This window comes from Protopterus annectens, chromosome 2.part0 (genome assembly GCF_019279795.1).
Source record: "Protopterus annectens isolate FY-2018-M chromosome 2.part0, PAN1.0, whole genome shotgun sequence".
Classification (NCBI taxonomy): Eukaryota; Metazoa; Chordata; order Ceratodontiformes; family Protopteridae; genus Protopterus; species Protopterus annectens.
In genome coordinates, this window is record NC_056728.1 from 594,790,133 (window position 1) to 594,803,587 (window position 13,455).

At 42.3% G+C, this 13,455-nt stretch overlaps 1 protein-coding gene across 1 annotated transcript in view; it reads right to left on the reverse strand.

The window, feature by feature from the left end:
* The window catches only part of ELP1 (elongator acetyltransferase complex subunit 1), a 1,639,125-nt gene that overhangs the window by 890,478 nt on the left and 735,192 nt on the right, over window positions 1–13,455 (reverse strand). Inside the window, exon 16 of the mRNA XM_044060975.1 lies at window positions 9,088–9,191. Within this exon, the coding sequence (XP_043916910.1) occupies window positions 9,088–9,191 (104 nt within the window). The remainder of the gene's footprint in view (window positions 1–9,087; window positions 9,192–13,455) is intronic.

Genomic DNA, 13,455 nt, shown 5'->3' on the forward strand with positions numbered 1-13,455 from the left:
ATTTCATCATCATCTTTTTCCACTTGGATTTACAGCTCCCTACTTATATGATTTAGATCATCCTTAACTAGGCAGCCCTAAAGTATCCTTTCAAATCAGGTAACCCTAAACCACCATGTTCCGTGGGAAAAATCAGCTTATCTTACTTAGCTCTTGCCCTATCTCCCCTCCCATATAAATTCCTTCAACTTTTATTAATTATCATCCACATATTCTCCTATGACTGATAAAAAGTACACCTGATCTGTATATCAGACTAAAGAAACTACTTGCATCTTATTATCCGTATCCTTAAACGTGTGCTTCCAATTTTTTTTTTATCTTTTTAGTTTCTTCCCTATCCACAGATGTCAGAACAAAATCCTTTTTATTCCATACATCTAAATACGCCATGGTAATATGGCCCTACAAGTATTGCTGAACCAACTCATGCAAGGATACATAATTTACCAATACAGCCTTTGTTTTATCTTCATTCTATATCCTGAAAAAAAAACTGAAACTGATAATATATATATTTTTTGCATTTACCAATTACAAAATAAAATAATCTGCAAATAAAGATAACTTTTTTGATTAACATGCAAGTTGCATCACAGAATTTGTGAACCCCCTATGTTGTCTGTTAACAGCTCTAAATATAAAGCAAATAATAATGGGGAAAGAGGACATCCTTGCTTGGTTATTTGTTCAAATACAGCTGGTCAGAAAGAAGTCCCACCACTGTAATTCTTGCCTTTGACCCTTCATATATCCTTCTTCATTAATTAATTATAATTTCAGGGAACATAAACACTTCCATTGTCCTACTCATAAAATCTCAGTGGACTCTTCCTAATTATTTTTCCACATCAAGACTCACCAAAAATAGTATCCAGTCTACAGAAAATTATTTAGCTGGAATTATTTAATGGAATATACTTATCTGGAAGTGTTCTTGGACTGTTTTTTGAAAACATCAGAGCTACCTTAAGATCAAGAGGGTAATCCAAATTAACTCACACTCTCTAACATGACCTCTCTGGTTCATTTTGTTATTCCTGGGTTCAAGTCCCCACAGGGATAAAAACAGGGCTGGTTTACAAGGTGACTTCTTTATTAGACAGACCTACTTCCTCTTTTATTAAAAAGAAGAAACTGCAAGTAAACCACAGCCAAGCTACAGTCTTCACTGTGTTCTTTAAACTTCTAGTAGTGGGGGCCCATGGGATATATGCAAATGACTCTAAGGACAGATCAGTGTTTCAGCTACAAGGCTTCTGAATGCCCATGATAGAAGGTGCTCTACCCATCAGACACTGGACTTTGGACAGGATATGCAGAGATAACTTCAGGGTTGTATTAGGACTGAAGGACAGGGAGATGAAAAGTAGAGTTGTGTACACTTACCATAAATGTAGATGTTCGAGTGTACTCACTGTTGCAGTCATCACATTTGGGTTATCTGCTTGCAGGTAGCCCTCAGTCGGCCTGATTATCAAAGTCTTGGGTCCTGCTTCGGTTGCTGTCTCATCCTTCCATGACGTCAGGTAGTCAGGGGTATAAAGCATGCAACCGATGCCAATATATCAGTTTTTTCTTGCCCTAGATGTCAGGTGCCCCCATAATGGGAAGCAATTAAATATATATAGTTACTCCTACAAAAAGCAAATACACCAGAAAGCTTAAGTATAGTAAACAAGAATAGAGGTATAGCCAATAGAAGTCAGGGGGGCTGGAGGGAGGGTAACCAGGACTGCAGCAGTGAATACACTCGAACATCTACATTTATGGTAAGTGTACACAACTGTACTATGTTCTTCATGTTTCACTGTTGCAGTCATTACATTTGGGTAGATTCCCAAAGCTAAGGAAGGGAGGAGGCAATTATTGAGCATTAGGAGTAGCTATTAGGCCCTGCAAGACTGCAGTGGCAAAACCAGCTCTGGATTTAGAGAAAATTGGCAAGTGGTAATGCTTGGTGAAGGTATGAACAGAACTCCAGGTAGCAGCTTCTAGGATGTCCCTGGTAGGAACACCTCTGAGAAAGACTGTAGAAGTAGATGCAGCCCTGGTGGAATGGGGTCTTATCCCCTTGTGGGGTAAGTGTTCCATGGTGCTTATAGCAGAAAATAATGCAATGACCTATCCACTTAGAAATTGTTTGCTTTGAAATGGCCTTCCCCTCTGGCCCTGCAGCAAAGGCAACTAGCAGCTGTTCAGATTTCCTGAGAGGCTTGGTCCTGTCCGAGTAAAATCTAAGTTGTTTGTGCACGTCCAAGCAGTGTAGTATTCGTTCCCCTTTGTTCTGTGTATTAGAAAAGAAAGTTGGCAAATGAATGGACTGACTAAGGGCCACACTGGATACCACCTTGGGCGTAAATGAAGGATTGGTCCTGAGGGACACCCTGTCCGCATGAAAGATGATGAAAGGCTCCACTCCCATGAGGGCCTGTAATTCAGACACCCTTCTAGCTGAAGTGATGGCTAGGAGGAAGGCTGTTTTCCAAGAAAGGAATTTCAACTCCGCAATTGCAGCTGGCTCAAAAGGAGGTAGAGTGAGCTTTTCCAATACAAAGTTAAGGTCCCAGGCAGGAGTAGGAGCTCTCCTGGGTGGTCTTAGATTTTTGCCCCCTCTGCGGAATTGTTTCAGTAGGGGGGTGAGAGAAGAGGGGTGGCTCAATATTATAATGTGCTGAAATGGCTGAGGCATGAATTTTAATGAAAGAGAAGTAAAGGCCCTTGTGAAGCATCTCTGTTAAGTATTGAAATATATAGGGTAAATTGGGCACTGTAGTGCCCATCCTCCGAGTCTGGCTCCAGGAACAGAATCTTTTCCACTTTTCAGCATAGGAATTTCTAGTACTAGGCCTCCTTGCCTCCAGGATGACATCCAGCACTTGTTTGCTTCGGGATGGTATAGGAGAACTTAGGTAATTAGCCAGGCTGCCAGGTTCAGGGCTTGAAGCTGGGGATGCAAAATCTGGCCCTCCTGCTGGGACAGCAGGGAAGGAGTCTGAGGCAGGTGCCATGGTTCCAATAGTGACATAGTGCGCAAGAGGGGGTACCAGTGCTGTCGTGGCCAGTCTGGTGCAATGAGTATTGTCCTTGGTTTGCCCTGTTTGATCTTTAGCAAAACTTTCGAGAGGAGAGGCAGATGGGAAAAGGCATAAACTGAGAGGCTTTCCCCGGTAAAGGATAGGGCATCCACTTTCCAAGCTTGTCTGTGGGGAGTCCTTGTGCAGAATTTGTCCAATTGGTAGTTCTGAGAGGAGGCAAACAGTTCTATCTCTGTGCTCCCCCATTTGTTTCTCAGAATGTTGAATATCTTTGGCTCCAGTTTCCACTTGTGTGGGTCCATGAGATTTTCTGCTTAGGTCATCTGCCAGTGTATTTAGCTTGCCTGGCAGGAACTGCACTTATAGGTGCACTTGATAGCTCAAGGCTGTGTTCCACAGGGCCATGGCTAGTCTGCAGAGGGGGTATGAGTGAGTTCCCTCCTGCTTGTTTATGTACCACATAACAATGGTGTTGTCCGTCCTTACCAATAATTGTCCTTGAAGAATGTGGTCCTTGAATGCTGTCAGAGAATTCTGTACAGCTAACATTTCTTTTTGCTTGATATGCAGGTGCATTTGACTCAGGTTCCATTTGCCCTGAATGCACTCCCCTGCCAAGTGGGCCCCCCCATGCATAGTTTGATGCGTCTGTTAGGGTTTGGGCAGCAGGGGGTAGAGTGAATGGCAGTTCCTTGTTATGGTGGGCAGGCCTCTGCCCACCAAAGGAACTCTGTCTTTATACAAGGAATGATGGGAATCATTGATTCCAGTTCCTGAGAATGTTGACACCATAGGCTTTTTAGATACCATTGTAGTTTCCTCATATGCAGTCTTGCATATGCAATTAGTAGAATGCAAGAGGCCATGAACCCCAGGGCTTGCAGTATTTTCCTTGCAGATAGCTGGATCTTTGTGGCCAGTAGTTTGAAGTAGGCTGTCGAATAAACTTGTTTCTCTGGCATGAGGTAGGCCATCTGGAAAGTTGTATTTAAGCTTGCTCCCAAGAATACAATTTGTTGGCAGGGTACTACGTGAGATTTCTTTTAGTTTATGGTGTACCCCAGTGAGGCTAGCAGTTTCTTTACAAATGCCAGATGATTCAATAGTATGTCCTGGCTTTCTGCCTGAATTAGAGAATCGTCCAGATATGGGTATATTTGAATATTTCTTTGCCTGTGGAATGCAATGACTGGAGCTAGGCACTTTGTGAATGCCTTGAGCGCAGCAGATAAGCCAAAGGGCAATGCAGAAAACTGATGGTGCATGTAGCCTGCTCTGAAGTGTAGGTATTTTCTGCAAGATTCCCTTATTGGGATGTGCAGGTAAGCTTCCTTTAAGTCCAATGCTGCTAACCAGGCATTTATGCCTAGCATGGGAAGCAGATGATGAAGAGTTAGCATTTTGAATTTTGGGATTACCAAAAAGGTGTTTAGGATAGACATGTCCAGGATGGGATGCCAGGTATTGTCTTTTCTGGGTACCAGGAAAAGTCTTGAGTAAAACCCTTGTCCCCATTCCTCTTCTGGGACAGGTTGAATAGCCCTGATACTGAAGATTGAGACCCTGCTGTTGAGCCTCTGCCCACTGATTTGGGGGTAGATCTGGCCAACCATTTGGGGTTGGTAAGGAGTGGAAGTGGAATCTGTATTCTTGGGAAACTATATTTAGAACTCATTTGCCTTGGGTAATGAGTTCCCAGTTTTTGCATGCAGGGCGATCTTTCCCCCTAAAGGAACAGTCAGTTGAGCAGGGCTTGGAAGGTTTAAGGTTAAGTCATTCTGACAGTTTACTATAGGGGGGTGCCTTACCACTTCCAGCTTTGTAAGAGGAAGCCCCCCACTGCTTAGGCCTGTGAGTACTTTGAGACTGAAGCCTGGGTGGTCTGCTGGTCCTGAGTATGGACTGAGAAGGCCTGGAAGAGGCAGGAAAGGACCAATCCTTAGAAGGCCAGTGCCTACTAAATCTGGGAGGCTGTACTTGCAGGAAATCTTTAATAATTTGCATAGATTTCACTTTTTCCTCCATCTTTTTAAGTACTTCTTCTGCTTTGTTACCAAACAGGCGGTCTTGGTTTAAGGGAGCATCCAGTAATTTAGCTTTAACATGATCTGCTAAAGTTTGCTCCTTAAGCCAAGCATGCCTTCTAAGTACAGACCCAGTAACAGCAGTCCTGCAAGATGCCTCTAAGGAATCAAAACCACATGGCAAAGTATGTTTACCAACTTGTTCAGCAGAATGCATTAAATCCTGTAATTCTTTATTTTTAGCACAGTCAGGAATCAACATAATTTTCTGTTTAAGTAATCCAATAATATGCTGTTGATACTTTAACATATGAAACTGGCAGTTTAAGGCCCTAATGGCCAAAGTAGCAGAAATATATACCTTCGTACCCCATTTATCCAGGGCCCTGGAATCTCTATCAGAGGGGGTAGGGTTTTTGGCAGTAGTAGCCTTAATGCCCTTGGGTCCCTGTGAAATGGTCTCTGGATCCTCAGTAGTATTCTTAAAGAGGAACTTGTGAGAGTCAGGTACTCTGAAATACCTGTCAGGTTTCCTGGGAGCTGGAGGTAAAGTGCCTGGGGCCAGGCTAGATTCCATGAAGGCATCATCTACAATGTCCAGTACAGGAGGGATAGCTAAAGGTCTGTGTTGAGGTAGGAGTAAAAATTCCTTAAGCTTCTTTTTAGAGTCAGAGTAATCCTGGCTTTCCCAGCGGAAATGCTCCCTAAGATTATGCAAAGTTTCACCAAAAGAGAAATCTTCTGGAGGGGAAGCAGAGGAAATGGAGTCTTCTGCATCAGAATCCTCATAGGTAGATAATTGCAAATCCTGGTCATCAGAAGAAACAGAAATATCAGAATCCTGATCCGAAGAATCAGAAGGAAAATCAGTTCTAGGTCTCTTAGAGGGAGAAGGGTGGCTTCCCCTGATTAGAGTAATAAGGTCTTCAGCCATTCTTATAATTTGTTTTTTAGGCATAGGGGTCTGACCATGCAGTATGGGCGTCGGGTTTTTGGGCGTGGATCGAGTTTTTGACCTTGAAGAAGAAGATGGCGTCGGCTTGATATGCAAGTCAGTAAGCCTGAATACACCCTCAGAAGCCGGTGCCTACACAGCGACTCCGGACCCATTTAAGGTAGTGACATCCGCAGGTTCCATAGTCGAAGAAGCATCTTGCGGCATACCGGACTCCGAATGGGTCTTAGTAGAGGCCTGCGAATCTGAAGTAGCAGGTATCAGGGGCTGCGAATGCGCCTCACTGAGTACCAGTGAACTGGCGACTAGCTTAACTAAAGCATCGTCGGCAGCTTTGGACCTATGCGGTCTGTCTCTGTCTTTTTCTTTATGTTTTTTCAAAATGTCAGTAGTCGGATGGCTTACCGAAGCCATTTCTGGATAATTGATCTGAGTACCAAAATAGTTGGATGCAAAAATGAACAGACGACGAATAGTTCGAGGATTGAATAAGGCACAAAACCGACAGCGAAGGATATGGTCTGGGCCTAAGCAAGAAATGCAGTATGAATGAAAATCTTTATGAGGTATTTATTTTCCACACGAAATACAATTAACTTTTACTGACATTGGTTTAGAGCAAGAAAAAGGATCCCCAATGGGGTACTTAGCTTTTTCGAAGACTTCGGATCTGAAACTCGAAAACAAAAATTTCAGGAGTCGGCCGACCGGACTTGCGAACTGCTTCTGCTTCGGGCACCGCATGGCAAGAAAGACTGATGTAATGGCGTTGGCTGCATGCTTTATACCCCTGACTATCTGACGTCATGGAAGATGAGACAGCAACCGACGCAGGACCCAAGACTTTGACAATCAGGCTGACTGAGGACTACCTGCAAGCAGATAACCCAAATGTAATGACTGCAACAGTGAAACACGAAGAACATCTTGGATGAAGTAGTTATGGCCAACAATGATACAGCAAGAGCTACTGGCTCATTGAACAGAGGTACTTATTTACCTTAATTCAGAGAAAAGGACTGCCAGAAGAATTTCTTGGGGACAGTGGCAGTTTATATTGAGCCCTGGAAGTTGTTATAAAAAATAAAAGTATCATTGTGCTCCAATGCCTTTACAAAGGTAGAAGGCAAGGGTGCCCATTGTTGTCACTATTGTTTATCCTCTCTCTAGGCCCTACTAAGACAATACAGGAGAGAATCACATGGTTCACATACAAGAGAAGAGGAAAAGATAAAGCTATGACATAAGCTAAAGGACTGGTGGAAGTAATAACCTTGAGACAAGCCACTAGGACTGTGTACCACTTTGGTAACCTTTTAGAACTAGTTATGAATACACAGAAGGCAGTAATTGTATTACTGATAAGAAGAAGGAAGAGTTGCAGATGGGGAGCAATGTACCTACAAATTATGGTAAATAGAATGGATTCCACTTGGAATGAAAATTTAGGCCAGCACTGCAAGAGTACATGGAAACTGGTAAGAGGATATCTATGCATTAAGCTTGCCATGCTAGAGATTTAGCTCAGATGATGATGTTCTTCCTAGCACTGAGATCTTGGCTTTAGTGAATGCACACAGGCTCTGGAGAAGACTAAGAAAACCAGAAAGGCCACACTGGGATTACATCTAGTAAAGAAACTTCACTGGGGACTAGGGAGAAGAAGCTAATGCCTGAAGAAGGGATAAGCATATTTCAAGCCAGATAACAGGGTATACCAGAAAACAGTGGCATATCTGGGTTGCAGATGTACATTCCCCCTGCTCAGAGGTGATTGCCAAGAGAATGCAAGATGGTAGACCTGGTGGTTATGACCCAGGGGTTAAAGGAAAGGAGGAAGGTAAAGAGAAGCAGCTGGCAACTATAAAACCATGAACAGGGAAAATGGTGCTAGTGATGCCCGGTAAGAGTAGTAGTTCTTGATAGGTGGGTGTGGGATTTATGAAGGAATCCCAAGATTTTGGTGGGAGAACTGCTGAATATAACAGTGGGACGACTGGCCAAAGTGATAGTAAAGTCAGAGCACATGCTTATGGATGATGGAGTAACTACCTGCTCATTCTGTAACTTGGCATAGAAAGTCTATTGGAGTCAACAGGAGTCTTTGAGGTTTATTTTTTCCAGGCTGTGGGGACCAGGGAATATTATGATGAATAAAGTGGTCCAGTCAGCCAAATGATGTGGGTAGACTTGTCTTAGAAGGAAAGGAAGTTGAATAATGAGTTTTAGCATGTACACTGAAGAAAGATGAAGGCTAAGGATGACCCATTCTACCCAGGAGGAAGGCAGTGGGATAGAATAAGGTGGACAAGTTACTGAAAAACAGTAGGACTGATAGATAAAGTGAGGCTGCATGGTTACATTTCTGAAGAGGCTAAATGAGATGAGGCCAGTTTTGCTGGGTTAGTGCTGCAGAGAGGACTGGAATGACCTGTGTGGAACATCAATTCCCAAAGTTTAGACCCTATTGCAAGAGGATGCTCAAAGCATGTGAGGGTAGCCATAAAGTGTCCATTACAAGCATATTGAAATTAGTAATATCTTGAGATGCAACAGGAGTACAGGAACTATTCCAGCTGCCAAAAAGTCTAACCAGAATGTGTCATACAGAGGCTGGAGACCCACTATTTAGGCAGTAGATAACAAAAACTTCATGTGGTAGAGATAAGGCCCTCTGGCAGCCAGTGACAGGGTGAAACTAAAATTAAGAAAACACTATGCAAGAAAATTGTTTAGCGTGATTCTTCTTGGTTCCCCAGATGGTCAGATACAGGTAATCAATCTTTAAGAATTTGGGGGATGCATAATGATCACATTAGTTTTGGAAAGAGAAGTCATAATAAAACAAGTAGAAACTGAAGTTAAAAAAATAAAATGTTAAACTGTTTGTCAGCTTCATCAGTTGTCAATTTCTGTAAGAGATGGCACTTGTGTAAGATTGTAAAAATGAATTTATCAAATATGTTGATACAAAACATATATGTTATGAATTCTGTATATGATACAGTTGCATGTGGCTATATATTTATTGTTTTGAAATCTAAATCTAGTAAAGGAATGCAACACTTACCTCACCACTAATGGTGCATAATGCTGTCTGTACACAAGGCTGAGGAAAACTTATTTCACTTCCACTGCTGTCTGTCCATGGTTCAAGAAGTGGCGGATATGACTCTGTAAATACAAGACAAATAATCCACTTAGAAAGTATTATAATTTAGATACAGGCAATAACACATACTTATCAGATATTAACAAAAACTCACAGCTGTGATGCACTTGATAAAAAAAGATGAAAAATTAAACATTACTGTAACATATAACATTTCTAAGTAGAAAAATAAAAAAAGTAAATCAAGTGTAAATGAGCAACTTAGGAGTTTAAGAACACATAATTAGAACAAAAGATACAAGGCAGATGGTTGGCACAAAACTATACAAGTCTCATCATCTCCCTTTATTTCTATTTCTGGAGCTGCCATTTTATATAGCACTTAATCTTTGGTTCAAGAGATAAGAAGAACAAAGTGAAAAAAAGGAATGAACACAACTCAGAGAAGAACGGCATAAACCAGGTACAGCAAAAAAAAAATAATACACTGCAAAATGCAGGTCAGACAGATGCACGCCTTACATTATACAAAGAAAAAAATCATCAGCCTGACTTAATTATTTTATATTGTTGTTGTATCTTTCGGCTTTTCCCGGTTAGGGGTCGCCACAGCCAAACTCCGGATTGGCAGTAGATGTTTACGTACCAAGTTGCCAGCCCTGACGCACAACCTTCAACGAAGGTATGCCCATTCACGCATGTCTCCACACAGAAGACTATTTAGCTGAGAATCGAACAGGACAACGTTTACTGTGAGGCGACAACGCTACCGCAGCACCACCACCGCAGTTACTAAATTATTTTATATTACATTTGCTTAATGCCAATAATAAGCCTATGAAGTCTCACCTTTTAGGTGCATTTTCCCCACCTGTCTCATAGCCTCTTGAATGTCTCTATGGATGTCCATTCCTCCACTTTCTCCTGGAATCTATTTGCTTTACCCAAGATCTTCTCTGTGAAGAAGTAATATGTTGCCTAAGTCCCAGCCTTTACCTCTGCCTTTCTACTTAGAAAGGCCTCCTCACATATTCCTGACATAATACTGTGCTTTCATATTATTGTGCCCTTTGAAAATGAGAGATTTTAATACAGGTATGTGATCATCTACATGTTTTGACTAATTTTAATACAAAGAAATATTGCAATTTTGACTTTACTGGCATGAAAACACTTATGCTGAACACATTTTTGACTAGAATGGACGGAATTCTGTATGATTTGATAATGTTAAGAAGAAATTGCTAGTTTTTAATAATTATGTTACATACATGTGCAAAATAGCAGTGTCTTCAAGACTTGTAAAACCAAGACATTATCTTTAGTTAGATAAAAACAAGGAGTTATGTACTCACCATAACGTTTGATGTATGTAGTCCATCTCGCCTCACATTCTTACCTGTGGGTTCGGAGCCGAATGTCGGCTCCGACTCGGCCATACTTTAGCTTGAAGTCTTTCAATTTGCTGGGCTAAGATGGTATCCCATGCTGCACTGCTCTCTATCCCCAAATAGTACAGTTGTGTACCTACCATAAATGTAGATGTTCGAGTGTATTCACTGTTGCAGTCATTACTCTTGGGTTATCCTGCTGGCAGGTGCCCTCTGTCGGCCAGAATTCCAAAGTCTAGGTCCGGCATCGGTTGCTGTCACCTTTTCCCTGACGTCAGTGCGCCAGGGGTATAAAAGATGCAGCCAACGCCATTTTCTTCAGTTTTTCTTGCCCCAGATGTCAGGTGCCCCCAAATTGGTAGGTTGAAAATTATGCCAATAAGTATGCATGCACAAAAAATAACATTTCCTTCATCTACAAGCAAATACACCAAATAGGTTGTATAGGATAGAGAAGTGCAGATAAGTCCCAGAAAAGAAAAGGGGGATGGTGGGTGGGTAACCTGGATTGCAACAGTGAATACACTCGAACATCTACATTTATTGTAGGTACACAACTGTACTATGTTCATCGTGTTTCACTGTTGCAGTCATTACTCTTGGGTTGAATCCCAAAGCTGAGGATAGGTGGCTGGGCTACATAGGATTAGGAGAGGCTATGAGACCCTGCAGAACTGCAGTGGCAAAGCCTGCTCTGGATTTAGAGTAAAGAGGTAAGTGGTAGTGCTTTGTAAAAGTGTGCACTGAACTCCAAGTTGCAGCCTCTAAGATATCTTTGGTTGGTACTCCTCTGAGGAAGGCTGTTGAAGTGGCTGCTGCTCTGGTGGAATGAGGCCTAATGCCCTTAGGCACTGATTTGCCATGTTGAAAATAGCAGAAACGGATGCAATTGCCTATCCATTTAGAAATAGTCTGTTTTGAGATGGCCTTTCCTTGAGATCCTGTAGCATATGACTGTAAAAGTTGCTCAGTCTTTCTAAAAGCTTTAGTTCTGTCCAAGTAGAAGTGTAACTGCCTGTGTATGTCCAAAGAATGCAGGATTTTCTCACCCTTGTTCTGTGGGTTAGGATAAAAGGTAGGCAAGTGAATGGTTTGATTAAGGGCCACACTGGACACCACCTTAGGCATAAATGTAGGGTTGATTCTCAGAGAAACCCTGTCTGGGTGAAAAATGATGAAAGGTTCCACAGCCATGAGTGCTTGTAACTCTTGAGACTCACCTTGCAAAGGTTATTGCTAGGAGCAGAGCTGTTTTCCAGGATAAGAATTTAATATCGGCTGTTGATGCTGGCTTGAAAGGAGGCAGTGTCAGTTTTTCCAAAACATAATTGAGGTCCCAGGCCGGAATTGGTGCTCTCCTTGGAGGTCTAATGTTTTTGGCCCCTCTGAGGTACTGCCTTATTAAGGGATGTGAAAAGATAGGTGGTTCCGTATTGTAATGGGCTGAAATGGCAGGGCATGAATCTTAATAGATGAAAAAGAAAGGCCTTTGTTTAGCATCTCAGTTTGGTATTGTAAAATCTGAGGGATATTTGGCACACACGTGTCACTGCCTTGTTCCTGGTTCCAAGCACAGAATCTCTTCCATTTTTCTGTATAAGATTTTCTGGTACTGGGCCTCCTGGCCTCCAAGATAACATCCATAACAGCTTTTGAAAGAGGAGTGTTCTGAATGGCTACATTATCTGCCATGCTGCCAGATTTAAGGTCCTGAGTTGGCTGTGCAGGATCTGATTGTTTTGTTGGGTCAGTAAGTGAGAAGTTTGAGGCAATATCCATGCTGGACCTTGAGACAAGCTCTTTAGGATTGGGTACTAGTGCTGGCGTGGCCAGTCTGGTGCAATTAGTATCATTTTTGGCTTCTCTTGTCTGACCTTTAGGAGCACCCTGGGAAGGAGAGGCAGTGGAGGAAAAGCATAAACTTTTAGATTTTTCCAGCTGAAGAATAGGGCGTCCACTTTCCATGCTTGCTTGTGATAAATCCTTGTTCAAAATCTCTGCAATTGGCAGTTGTGAGGGGAGGCGAATAGATCTATGTCTGGGCATCCCCATTTCCTTATTATCATGCTGAAGACGTGTGGATCCAGTTTCCATTCGTGGGGATCCATGAGGTTTCTGCTTAGTTCGTCTGCCAGAGTATTTGTTTTTCCTGGCAGGAATTGTGCTTGCAGGTGAACTTGAAAAGCCAATGCTGTGTCCCATAAGGTCATTGCTTGTCTGCAGAGGGGGTAGGAGTGTGTACCTCTCTGCTTGTTTATGTACCACATGATGGTAGTATTGTCTGTCTTTATCAGTAACTGTCCTAGATGAAGCAGGTCCTTGAAAGCTGTCAGGGCATTTTGAACAGCTAGCATCTCCTTTTGATTGATGTGAAGATGCATCAGTTTTGCAGGCCATGTGCCCTGAATACATTTTCCTGCCATATGGGCTCCCCAGGCAAAATCTGATGCATCCGTTGTCAATGTCTGTCTGGCTGTGGGTAATCTGAATGGCAGACCCTTGTTATGGTGACAGGCTTTTGCCCACCATCAAAACTCCTGTTGTAGGCAGGGAATGAGTGTAATTACTGTCTCCAGGCTGTGGCAATGCTGAGTCCAAAGACTTTTTAGATACCATTGTAGTTTCCTCATGTGCAGTCTGGCATATGGAATTAATAGAATGCAAGATGCCATAAAACCCAAGGTCTGCAGGATTTTCCTTGCAGGTAAGAGGGTTTTTTTGCCAAGTTGTTGAAGTAAGTAGTCAGTTGCGTTTGTTTGTCTGGCGTGAGATAAGCCATCTGGGCAGTTGTATTTAAGCTTGCACCCAGGAATGTTATCTCTTGAGAGGGCACTAGTTTTGATTTCTTTTCATTTACTGTGTACCCTAGGCCAATTAGTAATCTTTTTACAAATGCCAGATGCTTCAGAAGAATGCCTTTGTTCTCTGCTTGAAT